We start from the raw sequence: 14,834 nt of genomic DNA on the forward strand, positions 1-14,834 counted from the left end.
CATTATTCAAGGATTAAAGCTTAAACTTAAGACGGGTAGAAAGATTATTATTACCTTTAAGCAATACTCAACGAAACGTGAAAATTTTAAAAATATATATTTGCGTAAAATTATATAACTATATAATTTCATCAGCAACCAAAAACATGAATTTTTCATTTCAACAAGTAAGTTTTACTACAAAAAATAAATACATTTAATGTTTTAGTAATTTATGTAGTTAATCTTTACAATACACTAAAGATAGTATTAAATATCACCTGTAGTTAATTAAAAACCATTAAATATGTTTTTTTTTTTTTTTTAATAAGTTTTAGTACTTTATGTAGTTTACTTTTACAAGACACTAAAGTAGGCATCTGATATTAATTAAAAATTATATTTTTCGACAGTGCTTTATAGCTTCAAATATGATATCGTCAACATTATAAATGTATTAAAATTTAATCTTAAAACGGGTAAAAAGATTATTATTACCTATAAGCTATACTCAATAAAACTCCACCTATTTTCAAATTTTTTAAATCATAACATGCCTTATGTCACGTTTTTAAATACCTAATATTAAAAAAAAATTGTTGTATTATATTTAAATTGATTTTAGCCATATTGCATTGTAAGTTATTTAAAACACAAAGAAAACGGCCAATTTTTAGAGCTGATTTTGATTTTTCAAATTCCGATATTTGGACATCGGTAGGTTTTATTTTAGGCACATTTAACGCTTCAATCTAAAATCTTACTATAAGTAGTTAGCGCAAGCATGGTATTAACTTTTAAAATTTAAACCGGGAACCCCTAAATTTGTTGGGATATTCTGTAGTCGATTAATATTTTAAATACACAAATGTTAAAAAAGTTTTTTATAACATACTGTTCAAAAGATATTGCTATTTAAAGTTTATGTTCGTGTGTATTTTATGAAGCATTTTTAGAAATATTCAAATCAGACAATCAGATTATAATTTAAAATGTATTAGGTTTTAAACACAATTGTGTAGTTTTTTAAAGTTAAGAATTTGAATGGAATAACTATCTTTAATTTAGAAAAAAACAAACACACAATAACAAATTTAAACATCTTTAAGTTATTTTAAAAAATTCAAACATAATTGTAAATGTATTATTCTTTTTCAAATTTAAGATTCTTTAACGATATTTTTAGGTCGCCTTAGGCCTTTAAGCCTTTATTGAATACAATGCATTTGAACATGTGAGGTCAGCCGTGTAACTTTCGCTGTTCCCTAGTTGATCGATTATCAACTAAATAGGCGAACAAAAGTAATACATTTTTCAGGCCATAATAAGAAGTGGTGTTAAATCGCGGCTCAACCGCCAACAAGATTCTTAAATCGCGACAGTTTGGAAGTTAGTTAATGAAAATAAATTTTGGATAATTACTTTAAAAGTTATTTAAAATTAAAATTTATGTCTGGTGGAAGGGTGGAAGGGTGGAATGTTGAATTATTTTTATCTGAGTACAAAAAAACAGTAAATTTAAATACCAAAACCTTTTAAATACTATAACCTTTTGTATACCTATACAAAATAAAATATATGCATTTAGATGGTTAATGATGCCTCATCTTAAGAATAAGAACAATTAAGTATTATAATACTATTGAAAATGTTTTTAAAATGAGTTGGAATAATATTATCAGTAAATATACTTAATATGTACAAATTATAAATGCATATTTAAATAAAATATTAAAAGTTAAAAAATAACATTATCTATCTAATCATAATGTTTGTTTTTAGCTAAGGTCAAATTAAAATGGATTTGATAACAATGGCATTTATAAATTAGTTTTATTTAAATAATTATAACAGACCACACGTTTGTGCGCAGCCTAAATTTCAGCAATGTAAGTGTAACTTTTACGAACCAATTCCCACGGTTTTTTAACTCTGTTATTTATGTTTTATTATTAATCTAATATAATGTGTATTATTACGAAACGATTTTTAAGTGCTAATTAATTTAAAAATTATGGTATAAATATTATGTAAAATGTCCTACTGGGTAATTTTGAATAACACATTTTCAAACAATAGCTTCCAAGATTAGCTAAATTATTCTTTACAACACACTAAAGTTGGCATTAAATATCTTCTCTTAATAATTTAAAACCATATTTTTACTGTGTTTTATTGCTTCAAAGATTATATTTTCAATATTATTTAATTATTAAAGTTTAAAATTAAAACGGATAGAAATATTATTATTACCTATAAATTATACTCAACGAAACTCCTCTTATTTTTTAAAATTTTGGTCTGGAGGAAGGGTGGAATGTTGAATTATTTTTATCTGAGTACAAAAAAACAGTTAATTTAAATACTATAACATTTTGTATACCTATACAAAATAAAATATATTCATTTAGATGTTTAATGATGACTCATCATAAGAATAAAAAAAATTACGTATTATAATACAGTTGAATATTATTTTAAGTACAAGTTATATTAACTGTAAATATACACATGTACAAATTATAAAATAATATTAAAATAAAATAATAAAAGTTAAAAAATTACATTATCTATCTAAACATTATGTTTGTTTCTAGTTAAGGTCAAATTAAAATGGATGTTATAACAATTGCTTTATATATTAGTTTTATTTAATTAGTTGTGCGCGAGTCAAATTCCAACAATGTCAGTGTAACTTTCACGATCCAATTCCCACGGTTTTTCTAACTCTCGTGAACCCATCTGCTTCCTCTTATAATGGGCTTTTGAAATTTTAAACATAGATTCAGACTAAGAAATTTGGACGCTGTAAAAAATTGAGACTTTAATATGCATCATAAAACGAAAATTTATAAAATTGCGGATATTGTAAGAGATATTAAGTGTCTTATCCTTAATGAAACTCTATGTCAAGCCAATATATTTGCTAAATCAATTAATTCGTTGAGTATTGCTTTAAGAGAATAAAAATCTCTGCCCGTATTAAGTTTAAACTTTAATACTTAAATATTAATAATTTAAAAATGTTTGAGGCAACGAAACCCTGTAAAACAATATGGTTTGAAAAAATATTAGGCGATGTTTAATGCTAACTTTAGTGTCTTGTAAAGGTTGACGACTATTATCAACAATCAATATTTGTTTATTTTGGAAACTACTATAGCAACAATAATAATAGTTCAAATAAAAGAAAATACTGTTCGATTAATTTATTATGAAAACATTTTAAATGTTATTTAGAATTGTCTGATTGTTTATGGATACAAATCTGGTTAGGTTAGGTATTATACAAAAAAAAAAAGTTTATACAAATATAAAGTCAAGTTGAAACAACATATAATTAATATGCCAGTGAATTCCGATCACTGGTATATTGGAATATGTTTTACTTTATAATCTAAACTAATATCTGTATATTTTATACAAAAGTTTAAAATACCAATTCTATCTAATAATGTCGGCTATAACAAGGTATAACCCTCAAGTTTTAAACAGGTATACACACAGTAATTTAATAAAAATTAGTACAAAATAAATGTACCTAAAACAAACATAAATGCATCCTCTGAGCCTTCGAGTATAACCGCTTTCCCTGTTTTTTGACTCGGTAAATATTACAAATGTCTCTAAGTAATTTTAAATTTCATCCATACAGTCAAAACGGCACGTAAATTGTGTTGAATGAAATACATTTATAGAAAATAACAATACCCAATACGTAGCAACTCAGAATGCGGTAACCAGTTAATGCAATCAACAAAGTTTTTAAAAAAAATATTCACATTTAGCTTCCCATTACAACATAAATCCAAGGAGATCAAATAGTTACAAGGAGAAATGAAATATGTACAACATTTTGTATACTATTTGTTTTATATCAAAAAATAGTTTTGGGTTTTTTTCTTTAAAAAAGTAACATTTTTCAAATGTTTGCTAATCTTAAACAATTACCTCACTCTCGACTGATTGTGGTAATATCGCAAACACTTTATTGGCTTAAGTCTTATTATCCCCCAAAAGAAGAACACAAACTATAAAAATTACCACTAAACACGAATGAAATTAATTACAATGAAGAAGATGGAAGATAAAGCTGATGTTTTCTTATTAACTAAGTAATTTACTTGATAGACCAATAAAAATATATGTCCGCTTTGTGACTGGCCGTCTCTCGAACACACACAATCTTATTATGCAAAATAAATTATTTTGTTTTATGCGACGTTTAATGTAAAGTGATTATGAATAGTTAAGGAGACAATTTCACCGTGCAAACGACTGTAGTACATATTTTGTTTGCCACGTGACATAGATATTTTATAACAAACGTTTTGTTTTCGGCCGTGTACTTATACTACCTACTATTATCAATTGTAAAGATTTTCGTCAAAATGTTATTGTATATTTATTAATACAATTATCAAAAAAACGGCAGTTCAGTGAGGTTGGAGAGCATACTGAGGACGGTTAGGTCATCGGTCTACTGGAATTATATATTATAAAACTGATAAAATCACTTTTAAATAAACGCTTCGACGCAAACCTTAAATTAGTTTGTTCAAAACAGTACAGTCAAAACCATGCACGGTATCAATATACCAGCACTGTAAGAAATTGCCAAAACAATTCGTGGGACCTCCACATTTTTTTTTTTTTTCAAAATATAGTGACATAAATCTCACGTTAGGAATGCTGTTGAAATGTCGACGATTTTAGTTACAATTTTTGTACTCAATAAAAATGTTTATTTCCGTTACAATAAACCTTTGTGGTGAACAGAATGCGCCACCATGGGAGTAAAAAACATGTAGAGATTTAAATAACTGAAATTTATAAAAGTAACTTTTAGCTTCTATGCAAAGCCGATAAGATATTGGTTTTACTGTAGTGTAGGCTTTTTTGTGTCTGTAAACACTGTAACTTTTTTAATACTGGACCAATTCCTCCGAGTAGCAACTCTAGGTTTGTAGGGCAAATTATTAATGTTGTAGAAATTATCACAACAAGTTGAAATAAATGTACATTAATCAAAATAATTTTCTAGAATCTTAAACTAAAATATTTCCCTGTCTTAAATTAATAAGATTTAAAATTTTAATTAAATTTGATTAAATCAAACAGTTAATTAACTAGTTTTTGATTTACTTCCGTGATGATGATGACTGCTGTGATGGTCAATTTTTATCTTACTCTTTTTAAAGAACTCTAACATAATTAAATAATATATTTTTTTTAATTGACGCACTAAAGAGCAAATGATAAAGGTGAAATAAAGTTATACAAAAAGGAATAAAAATGTAACAAATTTATTGATGATATACACTAAGATCCTCAATATGCGAAACATTTATAAGATTAGCACCATCTATATTATACGTAAACAGTTCAAAAGATCGTTTACGACAAAAAGTGATCTGAACATTTTTAGAGATACTCAAACATTGACCATTTGACTTTTACAATACCCAGTTATGTTCAAATTGTCCTGTTAATTGCGACTATTAACAACTCAACAAACACTTGTATAGAATTTACATCATCGGCCAAAAACAAACAGCAAGAATGATGGAAAAAAAAAGAAATATCATTTATTAAAAATACGATGAATAACGATGGAGTTAAGTGAATACCGGAAGAAATAACATTATTAATACTAACTGGATGCCACCTACCTGAAGCTTATAAATCAAGCCAGTTAAGATAAGGGTTCTTCAGTTCAACATATTTTAATTTACCACACAGAACGTTTCAATTTAATGTATCAACGTTTTTTTATGTTAATAAAAACTGCATCTACATGCCCTCTGGTCACAACAGTAGAAACAATATCGAAATAAAATACAAGTAAAATTAACAATAGTTGATTTAATATTAAATTGTATAATTTACTATTTGTATAATATAGATTATAAATAAAAATTGTAATATTCGATTTTTGGTAAACCATTGATAATGAACATAAAAAATAATAAGATACATATTTATTTGCTATTTATAATAATTATAACCATTATAATATATAAAAAGGTGTTAAATAACTTTAATAAATACATATTAATTATAACTAATGTACATAGAACCAAGTGCTTTTTTGTACTCCAAAACATTTTCCAGCCCATAACATTTGATTTTTTAAATCTAAGTATATACCCTTTTAAGATATCTCCGGTAACTATACATCCTATTATACAATTTTGAAATCCAGTAAAAATACCCTGAGAAACAAAACACTACGTAAGACATGTTATATTATTATCATAGAGTTTTGTTTCTTTGTGTATAATATAATTTTAATAACAAAAAAAAGGGTATTTAAATTTGGTTTCTAAAATAGTAAACAATTTCAGTAAATTCTACATAATTAAAAAATATGTAAATACTATAAGCTACCAATTACGATCTTGGTTCTATTTTAACATAACATCCGTTGCTAAATTCCAGTGCTATGGTACACGATAATTTAAGATCTTTCGGAGTAGGGCATTTCTTTGATGGCGAAAAACGGTAGGACCTTACAAGAGTAGATATCGCAGTCTTCATTTGGAGCATTGCGTATTTCATTCCAATACAGTTTCTTGTGCCACCACTAAAAGGAATGTATGCAAAAGGATGACGACTGCGACACACGTCAGGTAAGAAGTTGTCAGGATTAAATTGATCTGGGTCCTTATAGTATTTGGGATTTAAATGCAAACAATAAATGGGAATCGTAATAATTGTGTCTGTAACATAATAATATTTGACAACTATTAATTAGGGACATGCAATTTAAAAAAAATATATTATTTTTAATAGGTTCTACCCGCCGGGATAAGATATTTTCCAATCATCATTTCGTTTTGTACTTGTCTGTGCACAAAAGGAATAGCTGGATAAAGTCGCATGGTTTCTTTGATTACACGTTCTAAGTATTCCATTTTTTGTAAATCCTCGTATGTAGGCGATCGGTTAAAATCACCATCAGAAAATATTGAATTTGTTTCTTGATAAACCTAGGGTCGAATATAATTAAATAATTTTAATTTTTAATAAATATGGATTTGTAATTTATTACAGAAATAATTACATTTTGTTGAACATCTTGATGATGAGCCAGCATAAATATAATTAATGAATTTTCCTTTGCAGTTGTTTCATGTCCCGCTTAAACAAAAATTCATTTAAATAACGTTTATTTAACAGAATTTTGGAAGTAGTTATTATTGTAAGTTAACATTTTATTTTTTTGGGAAGGGGAGAAGGTTTGAATTTGAAAAGAATGAGATGAATTGTTTCCTTATGTTTTATCATCATAAGTATATTTTGAGTACAACCTATGATGTATTAACAAAAACATAATAATTTATAATACATCATTAAAATACCTGTAACACCAATAATTTTAACTCCGAAAATAAGCTAGAACACAAAGCTAAAATTTACTTTTTACCGCTATAGAGTTTAAATAATATATTGCTTACCACTTATAATGGTTATAAGTTCGTCCTTCATTTCTTTATGTGTTACTTGATGTTCGTTTGCTAACAGAATTTCAATTAGATATTTCGGCTTTTGATAACTACAACCTTCATCACGACACCCGTTAATGGTAGATTTATCTTTTTCATTGAGTTCGACTTTTTTTTTCTGAATTAAATCATTCACATATTCATGCATTAAATGTTGACTATTTCGTTGTTCATGTTTTTTCGATGACAGTGAAAATAAACTTGAGCTTAAAAACCACGGATTCGAAAGTCGGTATGCAAAGATCTGGAATTACAAAATAAAAACAATAATCTCTTTAACAGATATTCAATAACAACATTGTCAGTCCAAAATTATATCTTTTCTGTTCCACTGGATTATTTTGCTACAAAAATGTAAAATAAAAACAAAACATTTTTTACTTCTGCTAGACGTGCATAACTATTTCGGAAATCGTGGTTTTCTTTGTTTTGTGAATTAAATTCTTCTCCCAACGCTGTTCTTCCAATAGTGTCTATCGATGCTAGTTCGAAAAATTGGCTTATTTCAAGTTCCATTGATTTTCTTTTACTCTTTTCACTCAATATGTGTTCAAGAATTCTAGATTCTTCGTAGAATAAAGTAATTAATGATTTTAAATTTGAATACTTTAGCCATTGATTTATAATTTTCCTAAATAACGTACGTATTATTAATTACTCATCTCCATTAAATAGGAATAGTATGTTCTATTTGTTTCTTACAAAATATTTATAACTATAATATCATACTATATACAACAATAATTTACCTGTTTCTTTTATAGTCATGTATATTATTATTTGTAATTAATCCCTTACTCGAGAAAACGTCTTCAATTATCGAATAAGGTATATTCTTTTGAAAACAGTTTAAACTATTCATTACTTCCTCTACATCATCGGCGTTGGATACACAAACAACCAACTTGTTAAAAAACCAAAATTTAAATAATGAATGCTTGTACCTTTAACAAAATGAATTCATTTTTAAAATTTGTCCACAATTACTTATATTACATATATAAATAATTAACACAATTATCATAGTCCAGGTTTCCCTATTTTTTTCTAACATGAATAGTTTCAATGGGAAGTCTTTAAAAAATCGTCACGGTAAAAGGCTATCAGCTATTTCCAAAATGATCATCAAGAGTATTTCGTTGAATAGTTATTATATTAAATTAGAAATATCGTGTTTTCATCCATAAATGTGCGGTTTTTACTATATTGCCTTTAAAAAGTTATAAAAATTTGTACGACGACAAAAATTTACAGAAATGTTCATATCTACAGATTTTAACTGGCGTTTAGACTCGTATACTCAGTGTGGTCAATACAGCGGAACGATGACTATCAATCCAAATATAAACTCTGCAATAAATCCGAAAAGTCAGAAAAACATTGGAGACATGAACACATTAAAAAATGTTTTTCATAATATTTCAATACTTAATGTATAGTTTTAATAACTCCATAAAAAATTATCATATTCGTTGAAATTGTTTATCATCTCAAAATCATGTTTAGTTTGGTGTAGGATCACGTTTTTTCATCAAATATTTGCATGTAAATTACGAGCAATTACTTCTTGTATAATAATTAGCTGGTTTTTACTATATTGTCTTTATAGATTTGAACAAATTATAACTCAAAAACATTTTTTCGGCAACTAGACCACATTATATCACAAAACATATTGTAAATGTTTATTTATGATTACTTACTTCTTACATAATTGTTTCAAGTTCTTTATAAACTTTATTTGTCGTCGAATTAAAATCGTCAGGCTTCCGACAATAAAATGACCTTTTGGACCAGGTATTTGAGCAGCCAAAGTAAATTGTCTTAGTTTTTTTTTCCTTAGCAAAATTACTATAGATATAACTAACACGATAGTAAGTATAATGGAATAAAAATAACTCATATCATGTATCTGAAAATTAAGCAAAATATAAATTGGAAACATTTAACTTACAATGTTATATGGCTCAAATCAATCTAAATAGAACATAAATAAAACATATTTTATCATTATGTATTCAAGAAAGAGACCAAAATGATATGGTTGCTGTTTAATATAAATTGCATCAGAAATTTTTAAAGGTAATAAGACTTTCTTTGCCTAGACAGACACTTAGCATTTATAGCTATAAATATATTTTGTAACAGGGACGAGCTTGCTGATTCAGGGTTAACTGATACAAAATATTAATCTTAGTGTTCATATTTGATACAAAATTTTATCAACTGATTACATTTTAAAAAACTTATAATTATTGTACTAAAAAATATAGTTTAATAACATATAATTAAACATACACAATTGTGATTCATTTTTTTTTATGACTTTAAGGTTTCATTTTTTTATATTTGATATTGTGTGTTTATACACTAAATAAAGTTTGTTTTCCATTTGAATTTTTATTTTAAAGATCACAAAATAGTTAATAATGTTTCTATAATGTTTCATAATAATGTTTCTGGCCGTTTTAAGTTTATACATTAATACTAAAATAATATTTATGATTTATTATTTGAGACAATGAAACAATTGAAAAAAAATTAACTGGTGGTATATTTTAATGTCAAATTTAGTGCCTTGTAATAAGTTATGGTCAACTACATAAAGTACTAATTCATAACTAAAATTTAAATTTTAATTGTCTGATAACGATTATTATCTGTTTTGAATATTCCTAATAATGCTTCTGTATAGAGCAAGCACTAACAAAAACTTTAAATAGCAATAACTTTTGAATAGTATGTTATAAAAAAGTCGTTTAACATTTGTGTGTTTAAAATAATATTTACTTACATAATATCCCAAAAAATATATGGGGTTCCGGTTTAAATTTAAAGAGTTACATTAAGTTAGAACTCTATAAGGCAAGAATTTAATTTAAGTGTTATAAAATAACACCTAACATCCAAAAGTCAAAATTGTAAAAAACAATAGCGTCTGAAAAATTGCCCATTTTCTAACATTTTGAACTATTTTACAATGTTTTATGGCACAAATAAATTTAAATATAATACAAAAATTAAATATTTTATCATTATGTACTCAAGATAGAGACCAAAGGAATATTGTGGTTGCTGATGAAAAAATAAAGATATAAAATAAAATAATATTATGTACTTTTTAATGATATTATTGTTACACTATTATAAGTTTGAAACACAAATAGTAAATTTCTCATAATTTGGTTCCTCATAAATGTTTTTTTCTTTAAATTGAATTTGTGTAATGGTCGACAACCAGCTTAAAATAATCATTTTTTAAGTTATTTCATCTTAAAATTTTGAATGAGAGGTGGAGTTTCGTTGAGTATTGCTCACACAGTTTTAGTACAGATAATTATAATACTATACTCCATTTTTCTACCCACCTTAAGAATAAACTTTAATACTAAAATACTATTGATGATATACTATGTGTGGCAATAAACCACGTAACTGTAAAAAAATTAAGGTTTTTAATTGAACAGATTTTATATAACGCTAAAATTAGTTTCTAATAAAGGTTAACTACTTAAAGCACTCAAACATTAAATTGGTAGTGAAACTTACTCGTTGAAATAAAAGAATCATGTTTTTGGAAACCGACAAAATAATACAGTAAAATAATACTATGTACTCTGTAATGATATTTTGATTTAAAACACAAATGTAATGAGCCAAATATATTATTCATGTATGGCTATTAATTTGTGTTCACACTAATTTTTACATCAATTTATTCACTTTCAATTATTACATGGCAATCAACTTTTTTATGTTTTTTCCTTGTTTTTGTATTATTTATTTCCCATAACTTATTTGAAACACTCTAGGTATAATACTGTTGTAAAAAAACCACATCAATGACTTTTAAGCTTCCACCATATAATTTATATATAATTAACTCAATTCTTATTATAATCACATCAAAATTATTTTTAAACAAAATTAGGATTATGATGGTATATAAGTTCTTCTTGGAATGTAATTTAGTGTATATATTATTATGTCAATTAGTTTTTATTCCCACAGTTTCTCTTCGATAATAATTCTAAAATAATTAAAAGTATATAAAAGTTTTTTTATTTTTAATATAAACGTTAATATTTCATCCTAAATTTAATATAATATGCATCAGAAATTATTAAAGGTAATAAGACTTTTACATTTTTTAATTACTGAGCAAGCTAAAAAACATTACGTAATAATACACAATAAATAATTTAACCTCCGAGCAGTGGCGCCTTTGAGAATCTCGTTGGCGGATGAGCCGCGGTGTTAACGCCGCCCAAGAAGATATATTTTGTTTTTTCACCTACCATGTTGATAATCTATCAACTAAAAAATAGGGAACGTTACACAAGGTTGACCTCACATGTTTAAACGCATTGCATTTAGTAAAGGCATAAAGGTTTTAGGTGACCTATAAATGTCGTAAAATAATCTCAAATTTGAAAAATAATAGTACATACACAATTATGTTTAATTTTTTTTAAATAACTTGAAATTGTAATTCTATTAATTTATTATTTTGTGTTTGTACTTTATGCACAAAGTTAAAGATAGTTATTCTATTAGAATTAGCTGTGAAAGTTGTATTTTATTATATTATGCATATTGATATAATTATATCATATGAAATTACAAAAATTTGATTAAAATTAAATTAATTTTCTTTAATTTTTATTAAAATACCCGTTTATAATTATTAACCATTTATTCCAAAAATGTTGACTGGTCGGTAACCAGTTTCGGATAACTATGTTTAAAGTTATCATAATTTTAATGTTAGGATGGGAGAGGAAGTGCGGTTGAGAAATGCGCGCAGATAAAAATAATACTACATTCAACCTTTCCTCCTGCCATAAACTTGAAACTTCAATTATTAAAATAAGTCTATCAATCTCTTACAACTTACATAAATGTAATTTGTGTTAATTAAATTTAACCTTATTTTGGCGATGTGTCTTTTAAGATACAAAAAGTCGGAATAAATATTCCAGTGTAAATATAAAAGATATATGGACTGTTGTTATTTTTTATGTTCTTTAGAATGATCATTAAGGTTACTGATATAATTTTACAGATTTTCTCTCGGTATTATATTTGTTATATCATTATTGTTTTGGACTGATTTTCAACACATTTTATAAACAGTTTAAAACCTAAATATATTAATTTTTTTTAAATAACTTAAAGGTAATGCTTTTAAATTTGTTATTGTGTGTTTGTACTTTTAAATTAAAGATAGTTATTCCATTAGAATTCTTAATTTTTTCAAACTACAGAATAGTGAATGTGTATAAAATATAATACATTTTAAATTATAATCTGATTGTCTGATTTGAATATTTCTAAAAATGCTTTATAAAATACACACGAACATATACTTTAAATAGCAATAACTTTTGAACAGTATGTTATAAAAAACTTTTTTAACATTTGTGTATTTAAAATAATAATCGATTACAGAATATTCCAACAAATTTATTGGTTCCCATTTAAAATTATAAAAGTTAATACCATGCTTGTTATCATTATGTACTCAAGATAGAGACCAAAGGAATATTATGGTTGCTGATGAAATAATATAGGTATAAAATATACAGCACGAACATAAACTTTAAAAAGCAAAAATTTGTTTTAAAGTATGTACAGTATTATAAATTCGTTTAACTTGTCGATGGTCAGAAGGTAAAAGAGCGTAAGCGACAAATATTTTCAAAATTGACTCTTTTGCATAAACAGCATAATTATACATCGATTGAACCAACTTACATATCGATATCATTTGTACCGGGTCATCCAACCAACGTAAGACATCATTTTTTCGGAAATATGAATATTTTGAAAATTATTTTTTTCCTATACTTTTTGATAAACGTTTTACTATGTTTTTCAATACTTTGAAATTGTTTATCTCCATCCCTTATACGATAAAAAGGGTTTAGATCACGTTTTCAAATGGCAACATATGTTTATAATTCCATAAATTTGTGGGTAAAAGTTTTTAAATTATGTTATCGTTTGAATTTTTTATTTTCATCCATCTAGTCGTTAGCTATGACTTTGTAAAGATATTAAATTTTCTCTTAAATATTATTACATATCTTTGGTTTCCGAAGACCAGGAGCCAATAAAATACTTATTTATGATCGCATTGTCCGATAGGTGAGTACACAGAAAACCAAACACAATCAAATGTTTTGTGATAGTCTGGTTGACCAGCGATTCATATCTACAGATCACCGACTTTTCGACATTTACCGAGTTTCGTTGCGTTTTACTTTAGTTTATATATCTTTTGTAAAATGTATTAAAAATAGCTCACAGAATATATCTGTAAATTAAGCGAAGTATGAATTGGAATTTTTCAACTTATAATTTTTTTTATGGCTTCAATCAATTTAAATATATTATAAATATTAACTATTTTAATACATTGCAGTAAAGAAGAAGACGGTAGAAATGAAACATAAAATTATAATACAAACAAATATAGTTTAATAACATATAATTAAACATACACAATTGTGATAACCTGTTACAAAATATTATTACTATTATACAATAGTGTTCATATATGATAAACTATTTTATCAACTGTTTACATTTTAAGAGGCATATTATTGTACTAAAAAATATAGTTTAATAATATTCAGCTAAACATACACATTTGTGATAAATTTTTTATGTCATTCTTTTATATTTGCTATTGTGTGTTTGTACACTAAATTAAAGTTAGTATTCCATTTGAGTTCTTATTTTAAAAATCACAAAATAGTACATGTTTTCAAAACATATTACATTTTAAATTATAATCTGATTTTCTGATTAGAGTTATTATCTGATTTGAATATTCCTAAAAATGCTTCTGTATAGAGTACTAACAAAAACTTTAAATAACAATAACTTTTGAACAGTGTATTATTAAAAAGTTGTTTAACATTTTTGTGGTAACTACTGGTATGATTTAAGACTTAAGCGTTATAAAATAACACCTAACATCTAAAAGTCAAAAAAACTTATAGTGTCTCAAAATATGTCCTTTGTCTAACATTTTGAACTAACTTACAATGTTTATTGGCGCAATAAAATTTAAACATAATACCAAAAATATATATTTTAACATTGTGTATTTAAGAAAGTGACCTAAGGCGTGAAATGATTGCTATAATTTTAAAAATTTGACGTTTCGTTGAGTATTGCTTAAGGTAATAATAATCTTTCTATACGTCTTAAGTTTAAACTTTAATCCTTGAATAATATAAAAAATATAATATTTGAGACAATGAAACTCTTTAAAAAAAAATGGTTTGAACAAGATATTTAATGCCAACTTAAGTGTCTTGTAAAGAATAACTACAT

General features: G+C 25.5%; 2 protein-coding genes and 1 long non-coding RNA gene across 5 annotated transcripts in view; all 3 read right to left on the reverse strand.

The window, feature by feature from the left end:
- LOC126841648 (cytochrome P450 4C1-like) overlaps positions 1–14,834 on the reverse strand; it is a 63,004-nt gene that overhangs the window by 22,464 nt on the left and 25,706 nt on the right. The gene's annotated exons all lie outside the window — the stretch shown is intronic.
- LOC126841636 (cytochrome P450 4C1-like) lies at positions 6,348–8,278 on the reverse strand. Its single transcript, XM_050578217.1, has 6 exons — positions 8,237–8,278; positions 7,869–8,118; positions 7,440–7,731; positions 7,046–7,122; positions 6,782–6,971; positions 6,348–6,701 (listed from the first exon to the last, which is right to left on the reverse strand). Exons 2-6 carry the CDS (start codon positions 8,001–8,003, stop codon positions 6,373–6,375), a joined length of 1,023 nt encoding a protein of 340 aa, XP_050434174.1. The 5' UTR covers positions 8,004–8,118; positions 8,237–8,278; the 3' UTR covers positions 6,348–6,372.
- Positions 8,315–14,834, reverse strand: part of LOC126841652 (uncharacterized) — a 42,710-nt gene continuing 36,190 nt past the window's right edge. The window contains exons 2-3 of the long non-coding RNA XR_007686215.1: positions 9,191–9,272; positions 8,315–8,431 (exon numbers count right to left, since the gene is read on the reverse strand). This is a non-coding gene — a long non-coding RNA (uncharacterized LOC126841652). The remainder of the gene's footprint in view (positions 8,432–9,190; positions 9,273–14,834) is intronic.

Source organism: Adelges cooleyi, unplaced genomic scaffold, assembly GCF_023614345.1.
Source record: "Adelges cooleyi isolate 19-005CV unplaced genomic scaffold, UGA_ACOO_1.1 ACOO_flye_CR_arks_rails_tigmint_CR_PRNA_40, whole genome shotgun sequence".
NCBI classification, from domain to species: Eukaryota; Metazoa; Arthropoda; class Insecta; order Hemiptera; family Adelgidae; genus Adelges; species Adelges cooleyi.

Bases quoted from the DNA above. Each gene is read 5' to 3' on its own strand.
- LOC126841636 (XM_050578217.1), bottom strand. From the start codon at position 8,003: ATGGAACTTGAAATAAGCCAATTTTTCGAACTAGCATCGATAGACACT. The intron at 7,123-7,439 runs GTAAGCAATATA...TTTTTGTTTAAG, and splicing joins ACTTATAACCATTATAAGTG to CGGGACATGAAACAACTGCA. The intron at 6,972-7,045 runs GTAATTATTTCT...ATTCGACCCTAG, and splicing joins ATCAAGATGTTCAACAAAAT to GTTTATCAAGAAACAAATTC.